General features: G+C 42.5%; 1 protein-coding gene across 1 annotated transcript; it reads right to left on the reverse strand.

The window, feature by feature from the left end:
* Positions 1 to 1,698: 1,698 nt before the first annotated feature.
* SPINK2 (serine peptidase inhibitor Kazal type 2) lies at positions 1,699 to 5,338 on the reverse strand. The gene is made up of 4 exons (XM_063128486.1): positions 5,302 to 5,338; positions 4,320 to 4,357; positions 2,608 to 2,717; positions 1,699 to 1,747 (listed from the first exon to the last, which is right to left on the reverse strand). Exons 1-4 carry the CDS (start codon positions 5,336 to 5,338, stop codon positions 1,699 to 1,701), a joined length of 234 nt encoding a protein of 77 aa, XP_062984556.1.
* Between the last annotated feature and the right edge of the window lie 4,338 nt (positions 5,339 to 9,676).

The raw sequence follows: 9,676 nt of genomic DNA on the forward strand, positions 1-9,676 counted from the left end.
GGGGCACCACCACGCTGAAGGCTCTTCCTCTGGTGGATTCCAATCGGAGGATGGATCTATGTGGAACCACCAGGAGCAGGCCCTCGGATGACCTCAGTGACCGGGCAGGTTGGTAAGGGAGAAGGCGCTCTCTCAGGTATCCTGGTCCCAAGTTGTTTAGGGCTTTGTATACAAGTACAAGAACCTTAAACCTGGCCCGGTAGCGAATAGGCAGCCAGTGCAGTTCCTTCAGCAGAGGAGTTACATGCTGGAAAGGGGCAGCTCCGGACAACAGCCGAGCTGCAGCATTCTGCACTAGCTCCAGCTTCCAGAGCAGCTTCAAGGGCAGCCCCACATAGCGCGCGTTGCAGTAATCCAATCTTGAGGTTACCAGGATATACCGTATACAGATATATTATATATAGATAGATTGTTGTTTCAATAGGGGGATAATGTTAATTGTTGGGTTTGGAGATTGTTGTGGTAATCAAGAGGGAGCTTGCACTCTCAGAAAAGTTCTTCCTCTGAGAGTAAATTGATCTACTGATTTCTGGTGGACAATTGATCTTCTAGTCTAAATGAATGTATTTGAAAAAAAGCCAGAAAGGAAGTGAACCACAATTAAGATGAGATACAATAGGAGCAGCCATTGTGAGGCAAGACGTGGAATAAGGGAAGGAGGCAGAGGCTAAGGACTATACAGCAGCAATAGCAATTTTCTTGCCTACTGTGTCCACATAGCGTTGTCAAGAGGAACTGTTCCAGATGGTGAACAGTTTCTTGAAATGAACCTATAGCCTAGTGCAGCTCGCACTTAACTTGATGCAATGTATTTTCCAATGACTGTAAGGGTAAAATCCTTTGCATCCAGTCAGAGCCCAAATCTGATGGGTTAGCCCCCACCGCCTTTATTTTAATCATTTGCAGCCTGCCATAACTCTTGGTGGATACTTATATAACAAACTGTTTTAAGAGTCATTACACCTCCCTGATGCAACCTAAGAACTGTAGTTCTGAGGAAACAGCATTTCCATTTGAGTCTCACAAAGCTTTCATGAAGATTTTACTAATGCTGTCCAAAAGACTATGCAGTTATGTATGTGATTACTTCAAAAATAATTACTGGCAGGATCCTTTAGAGAAAACAATGACAGTAAAACAGCCTAAAACCCAATACTTTAGAAGTATAGATATTTTCTTCAGAGTTGACAGCCAGCAATAGGGGTAAATAAATAACCCACAATGAGCCATGACATACAAACCACAGTTCAATGTGTCTAACAACTGTGGCCCCATTCAGAAGACACCTTATACCACGGCTTTCACCATGATGGTAAATCTAGAAAGCTGAGCCATGTTCAGAAGATACCTTAAACCATGGCTTTAACCATGGTGACTAAGACAAAAAGCCTTATTCACCATAATTAAAGCCATGGTTTAAGGTGTCTTCTGAACGGGGCCAATGTAAGTTTGCTTGAAGGCTTCACTGTATCAAACTAAGGGCTACTCTAACCCATACTGCCGGTCAGTGTGCTAGTAAATAATAAAATATCAAAACCACAACCTATTCTTTCAATAAAACACCTGTAATAAGCAAATTCAGAAGTTGGTTAAGAACAAATGAGCTGCCTTTACTTTTAGCAGCCTGGAAGGCACATTTCAAATATGGTTTCAACTTCTATGCAGGTTCCATACGTTCTCCCTTCTTTGAAGCTAACCTCATGAGCATGAAGACTTATAGGCAATTTGAATATCCTTGTGATGTTCTCTGTAATGGAAAGAAAATAAGAGGGAATGTTAGCTATATTAGGGTGCCTACAGGCTGGGTAGTGCTAAGAACTGCCAATCACTGCTGTCCTACTGCAAGCTACATGCAGAATTGAAATTGGCAGGAGGGGGGAACAACAGAACTTTGTGTAAACATGTTGCTATATTCCATTCATCCTACTGGTGATAACATAGAAACGTGGGCAGGAAAGGAACAATTCTGAGCATGTCACTTAACAAAAAAATCAGTGTTTTACTCAGTGTTTAATTTGTGCTTAAAGTATTTTATTTAGGTACCATTGCACAATCACTTTTTAAAGGTACACTAAATTAAGCAACTATGTGCGAGTCACATAGACCTCTGAAATCCTGCTATAGCTCACTTGTTCCATTTGGGCTATACTGTAATCTGAATTATATATTTTGATCTATGCGTGGCTGATGGGTTAATTCCATGGTCTTGAAGCTGGAGACTGCACTAAATGGTAATTGTCAATTCTGTGATTCCATAATTTTCTGAAGCGTCTCATACACTTCTCTGAAACATCTGAGACTAGCTAATGCCGGACTGAGGATACTGGAATTAAGCGATTACTCTGAGGAATGGTCGTGTCAAATTGTTTTTTTTTTAATTGGATACTGTTGTTTTTATACTGTTGTTTTTATGTTTTTGATGGTTTTTAAATTTTGTATACTTTTTAATGTTTACCATGTTAAACTGTTGTAAACCGCCCAGAGAGCTTCGGCTGTGGGGTGGTATATAAATGTAATAAATAAATGAATAAACAAAAGCATAAATTAGCTGAAACCCCTAGCTGACTATTTGTAAAGCTAACACAATATCAATTAATTTCAAGTTACCTGTTTGTCATGCAAAGCATACACTCATTTGCGTATGTTTCTCCATCAGTCCCACAAACTGGATTAAAGTTTCTTGGGCATCCAGGTAAGGAATACAAGTCACATCTGGGCTGGGAATGAACAGATTTACTGACATTTACTTAAAATTGTATTCTTTGAAAGATTAATTCATATTAACATTTCTAAACCCACAACCTTAAAAATCTACTGATTTTCATTAATAAATACCAATTTATGCAACTGTGACATACTGAAAGCGTAAGTTGAGTGGATTTGTGCAGAGTTAGACAAATAGCAAAGCTGGAACACAGCCTACATATCTCCTCTCAACTCAGCTTTGTAATGACACAAATGTTGCAAGCTGAACACCACACCAGTTGCATGGTTGCATCAATATTCTCAGCATAACAATTTGGTCTTGTGAATTAGCCGTAGTCGTTCTGGATAGTCAGTGTGGGGCAGTAATTATAGTGTTGGGTTAAAACTCAGGAAGACACAATTGAAAGCTGCATTCAGCCATGAAGCTTACTATTTTCCTTTTCCTTTTCTACCTTACACATTTGTTGCAAAAGATAAAATGTGGGGTTGGGGTTGGGGGGAGATACCATGTATGCAAGTCTGAGCTCCTAGGAGGTGGAGGAGAGATAAAAAAAAACCTGTACATAAATACAAACATTTCTTCTCAGAACTAAATTTGCCCTTTAAAATTTTGAAGTTTTAGTTTTTAAAATGCACCTATTTATCTCAAGAACATGGGCTCCAAGGTAGATGAAATTTGAGAATGCAGAAATAAAGTCGTAAGGCGAATATCTCATTAAGTACAAATAGACGATAGATACTAAACATAGCATGAAAAGTTATTGTGAGAAGTAATCAATGTAAAGGTTCTGTGTAAAATTCTACAAACATTAACACTTCACTGAAGCACCCTCTCCTATGATTCTGATGATTAAAAAGTTAAATCAGCCTTTCTTGCACATTACATGAATTAAACTTGAATAACTCTGTACAGCACCATGTACATTGATGGTGCTATATAAATAAATAATAATAATAATAAAGCTGAAATAACTATTTTTGATATTTTTACTCATACTTAAACTTCAACTAACATTGAACACACAGCTAAGAGAGAGAGGAGTTTCCAGACTGATTTGTGCCTGCTCACAGTTTTTGTGAATGTATTTAGGGACATAATATCCATAAGTAGAATTTTTTTAGAATCAGATTTTCTCCCTGTTTGCTATCATGGGATGCCCTCAATAAGACATGAAATATCTGCATGACTTTCAGAACACACATTAAATTAATAAAAGTGATGAACAATTAGGGGGCTAATTCATTACATCTTTTGTCAACATGGTACAGCCATCGCCTTCAACCGTGCAACCTTCTTGATGCAATGAATAACAAAATAGGAAGATTTCCTTCTGTTTTTAGCCATTGATACTTGTGATTACACCATACTCTCATAAACCTCTTGAGAGTATTTGTTGCCATGTGACTGGCTAGACAGTGCCCATAACAGGTAGTGGGCAACCCTATTTGAACGGCAGCACCTCTGATTTTACAAAATATTTAATGTAAGGCAAGGTAGAGGATGGGAGCAGGGTTTATTTAAACTTTTATTATTATTTATTTATTGCATTTCTATACCGCCCAATAGCCGAAGCTCTCTGGGCTCTTCTTCCCCTTAGCACATATAAACTCACCTCAGTACTTTCCCCAGGAAGAGGCATCAACATAAGTCCTAGGGCAGAAGGGGGAGAGGAAGTCACAGGTTAATAAGCCAACACACCTATTCCTTCTTACACTGGCTCCCTTTCCTCCCCTCTCCTCCTCCCCTGTCATTGTTGTGGGGATACCAACCAACCAGAAATAAAATACACCGCCATCCTGGACTGCCCTTATACACTTAGCAGTGTGAAGAAACCAGCAGTTGAACCTTGTCACGGTCATACCATAGGTAGGGTGACCATATGAAAAGGAGGACAAGGCTCTTGTATCTTTAACAATAGTATTGAAAAGGAAATTTCAGCAGGTGTTATTTATATATATGGAGAACCTGGTGAAATTCCCTCTTCATCACAACAGTTAATGCTGCAGGTGCCCTGCCCTCTTTTAAATCTGGTCACTCTAGTATAGCTCCTGCAGCTTTAACTGCTGTGATGAAGAGGGAATTTCACCAGGTTCCCCATATCTACAAATGACACCTGCTGAAATTCCCTTACTGTGAAAGATACAGGAGCCCTGTCTTCCTTTTCATAGCGTCACCCTACCGTGGGTCGAGCTGTTTTTAAAAGGCAGAGAAGCAGGACCTGATTGGAGAAGTTGGCAACCTTCTCCCGGTTGCCGTGGCAACGCAGCCATCCCTACCAGCAGTTGAACCTTGCCACGGGGAAAGAGTTGCTCATGACTGTGGGTGGCGCTGTTTTTAAAAGGCAGAGGAGCAGGACCTGATGGGAGAAGTTGGCAACCCTCTCCCGGTTGCCGTGGCAACGCAGCCATCCCTACCAGCAGTTGAACCTTGCCACGGGGAAAGAGTTGCTCATGACTGTGGGTGGCGCTGTTTTTAAAAGGCAGAGGAGCAGGAGCTGATGGGAGAAGTTGGCAACCCTCTCCTGGTTGCCGTGGCAACGCAGCCATCCCCTCTCCTCCGAGTAGGCGGTTGCGGGGAGAGAGCAGTGGCGGTACCTGCCATCGTCCAGAGCAGCGGGATCGACAGTCTCATCGTGGCGGCGCGGGGCAAGGAGCGGAGAGAAAGCCGCTTCCACCCTCCGGAGGTCTCCTGCGGCTCCAGTTAGCGCGCGCGCGAGGGAAGACCCTCCCCCCGCCCCCGCTCGCAACGCCTGGCCCGCCCACGTGACCGCCCCAGGAATCGAGCCGGGAAAGGCGGGGGGGGGCAACAGGGGGCGTTGGCCACGTGGCCTCATTGGCGGCCCCTCCCTCACCCCCGCTCGGATGGCGGGTCTGTTCCCCTCACGCGTCCACACTCAAACATCAAGAAACGCCACACGCGCGGGGGAATCGCCCAACCTCCGTGCATTTCATGCACCAAAGATGGTTTCGAAAACGAAACTCTGCCGAAATCAAGACGTTTTGTCTTTACATGCCTAGAAACAATTCCGTCTTATTTCTTAACTTCCTAAGCGACGCTGAGAGCAGCCCTATACTTGGCTGAAGGGTGGCATAAAAATGCCATAAGTCAATAATATATTTTTAAGAAGGTGATGCACATTGGGGCGAAACACACACACACAACCAACTTCAAATATAACCTCATGGGATCTGAGCTGGAGGTGACCGAACGAGAAAAAGATCTTGGGTTTGTGGTGGACAACTCGATGAAAATGTCCACCCAGTGTGCAGCCGCTGTAAAGAAGGCAAACTCCATGTTAGGCTTTATAAGAAAAGGAATTGAGAATAAAACGGCCAGTATAGTATTTTATTATTTATTTATTTATATATTTATTGCACTTATATACCGCTCCCATAGCCAGGACTCTCTGGGCGGTTTACAGAAATTCTAAAATTAAGGTTAAAACGAGTATACAAAATTTAAAATTTCTAAAACATAGAACATAAACACATAAAGCATTAAAAACCGTTAAAAAACTAAAACATGTGGGTAATTAAGATGTGCCGCCATATGCATGGGCAAAGAGGAAAGTCTTAACCTGGCGCTGGAAAGATAGCCACATTGGCGCCAGGCGAGCCTCATCAGGGAGATCATTCCATAGTCTGGGGGCCATCACCGAAAAGGCCCTGTCCCTCGTTGCCACACTCCGAGCCTCTCTCGGAGTAGGCACCCGGAGGAGGACCTTAGATGTTGAACGTAGTGACTGGGTATATTCACGTCAGGAGAGGCGTTCCGTCAGGTATTGTGGTCCCAAGCCGTGTGAGGCTTTATAGGTCAAAACCAGCACCTTGAATTGGGCTCGGAAACATACAGGCAGCCAGTGCAAGCGGACCAGAGCAGGTGTTATATGGTCGAACCTTCTGGTTCCCGAAATCAATCTGGCCGCTGCATTTTGCACGAGCTGCAGCTTCCGAACTGTCTTCAAAGGCAGCCCTACGTAGAGTGCATTGCAGTAATCTAACTTGGAGGTTACCAGAGCATGGACAACTGAAGCCAGGTTATCCCTGTCCAGATAGGGGCGTAGCTGGGCCACCAACCGGAGTTTGTAGAAGGCACTCCTTGCCACCGAGGTCACCTGAGCCTCAAGTGACAATGATGGATCTAAAAGCACCCCAAGCTACGAACCTGCTCCTTCAGGGTGAGTGCAATCCCATCCAGAACCGGTAGAACACACACACCCCATCCTGTCAGCGGAATCACCTACTAACAGCATCTCAGTCTTGTCTGCCCTTATACAAATTGATGGTGGGACCTCGCTTAGAATACTGTGTCACACCTAAAAAAGGATATTGTACAGCTGGAAAAAGTGCAGAAAAGGCAACTAAAATGATCAAGGTGCTGGAGCATCTCCCCTATGAGGGAAGGTTGCATCAACTGGGATTGTTTAGCTTGGAGAAGAGGAGGCTAAGGGGAGACATGATAGAGGTGTACAAAATTATGCATGGTGGTGTGTAGAATGTGGACAGGGAGACATTTTCTTCCCTCTCAAAATACTAGAACCCGGGGCATCCCATAAAACTGATGGATGGGAGATCCAGGACAAATAAAAGGAAGTACTTCACACAGCGCATAGTTAAATTATGGAACTCACTACCACAAGATGTAGTGATGGCCACCAATCTGGATGGCTTCAAAAGGGGGTTGGATAAGTTCCTGGAGGCAAAGGCTATCAATGGCTACTAACACTTAAAATTAACACTTAATTTTAACTTAAATTTAAATTTTACTGTTTTAACTCTGTATTTTAATCTTATAATCAACTTTGCTGTGTGGTTTTATTCTGGTTGCGCTTTTTATACTGTATTTCGTAATTGTGTTTTTAACCTGTTGGATGTTTTTTGTGGTTTTAATTTTTGTGAACCGCCCAGAGAGCTTCGGCTATTGGGCGGTATAAAAATGTAATAAATAAATAAATAAATAAATAAATAAATTGTGTGCTACCTCCAGTATTCGAGGCAATAAGCCTGTGTACACCAGTTGCTGGGGAACATGGGTGGGAGGGTGCTGTTGCACCATGTCCTGCTTGTTCATCCCTGGCCGATGGCTGGTTGGCCACTGTGTGAACAGAGTGCTGGACTAGATGGACCCTTGGTCTGATCCACCATCAGGGCTCTTCTTATGCAACAAGCAACACTGCCCTCTCCAGTGTCATTATGACAAAATAGCCTGTTTTCATACTTATTGTTGGGGTGTGTGCTCATGCATTCCATGTGTAGGAGGACTTCATAGCCCTGTAGTACCCTAAAGGTAGTCATACCCCACAGAATTAGCCCACAAGACTTTTCACTAGCATGCCTGCCTTGCTCACCCATACATACTTATGTCACTGCCTCACAGCCTGAAAACAATCTTGCCCATCTGTGAAAGCAAGCTAAATATTTATAGGGGTAGCAGTATGAGACCTGAAACCTACACAACAGAATCCTTGGAAGTGATACAAAGGATGTGGGGGTGCAATTTTAACTTGTGCGCAACCACACATTATGTGAAGGTTATGCTGTCTATTGTGGCTGCTTTAAAGACAGTTATGGTAATTTCAGCTAGTACAGAATGTAGTTGCTATGATGCTTGTGAAGGACAGGCATGCAGAGTAACACCAATACCTTAGTGGTTAGTGAATGTGTTTAAACCATTGTTATGTAATCACCATGTAGAGTAGTGGTTTATACCACACACTAAGTAGGAGGACAGGGCTCCTGTATCTTTAACAATTGTATAGAAAAGGAATTTTTTGGCACCATCATTTGTATGCATGCAGCACCTAGTGTAATTCCTTCTTCATCATAACAAAGCTGCAGGAGCCCTGCCCTCTTTTGTATCAGGTCACTCTAGTATAACTCATGCAGCTTTAACTGTTGTGATGAAAAGGGAATTTCGCCAGGTGCCGCATGCATACAAACGACACCTGCTGAAATTCCCTTCTCTATACAACTGTTAAAGATACAGCAGCCCTGTCCTCCTTTCCATATGGTCACCCTAACACTAAGCCATCATTCACATGCCATGCTAAGCCGTAATGTTTAGCTCAAAATGGTTAGCCATCATGGTTTAGTGTGTTGTCTGAACAGGGCCAATGTTTCTATTTTAAATTAAGAACACTGTGGAAGAGGGGACAGAATTGGAATGGGGCCACGGTGTTGGGGACGTTTTTGCTTTTAATTCCCTTTCCCTTTTGTTATCTAAATCATCCCTTACCTGTAGCTACTATTTAGTCAACTGGGAGAAATGCCCTGTATGTATGCTTGAAAAACAGAATGTGTGTGTGTGGGGGGGGAAGGTTTCAAACTGCTCATGCAGCATGCAGCCCTGAATTGAGGGGTAAGGCCTGACTGCTTTTAAGAAAAAATAGAAATGCTGGGAGATCCAATCTATCATTTCCTGTATCCTGTCTAGTTTCGCTCTAACTGTCAGATGCAACACAATATCATTGAATACATAAATATTTATTTAAAGGTCATGGAATAATAGGTTGATTAATTCTGCTACGCATTTACTGATGCACAAAATTCCTGTAGAAAAAGAACTGTTATGGGATTTCCGGAGACCTGCGAATCTTTAGCCAGGGACCATGAAAGTCTCATTTCTTATTTAAACACATTATCTGAGGAAAAAGAGATAGAAATGCCATTCCTGATAAGTCTGATATGCACTGTAGTTTTACAGCACTATCTTGAAGGTTAACTTGTATTGAGTTCCAACTCTTATCTATGTGCTAAAATGGTCAAGGATATTAATTGTCTACCTTCGAATAAGCTATTCATCCCTTAGTCCAACAAAGCCTCTTTGTGGAAAAGCCACCAGGGAATACCTTGCAGGCATTTTAGTACTTCGAGCTTTTAATCGCAGCAAACTGAATTTCCAGTCCTACATAAAGGCAGTTTTGTTTCTGTTTAAAGGTAGAAATATAAATCATTTATAGCGAAAATGGGG

Source organism: Elgaria multicarinata, chromosome 6 (assembly GCF_023053635.1).
Source record: "Elgaria multicarinata webbii isolate HBS135686 ecotype San Diego chromosome 6, rElgMul1.1.pri, whole genome shotgun sequence".
In the NCBI taxonomy this organism is placed as follows: Eukaryota; Metazoa; Chordata; class Lepidosauria; order Squamata; family Anguidae; genus Elgaria; species Elgaria multicarinata.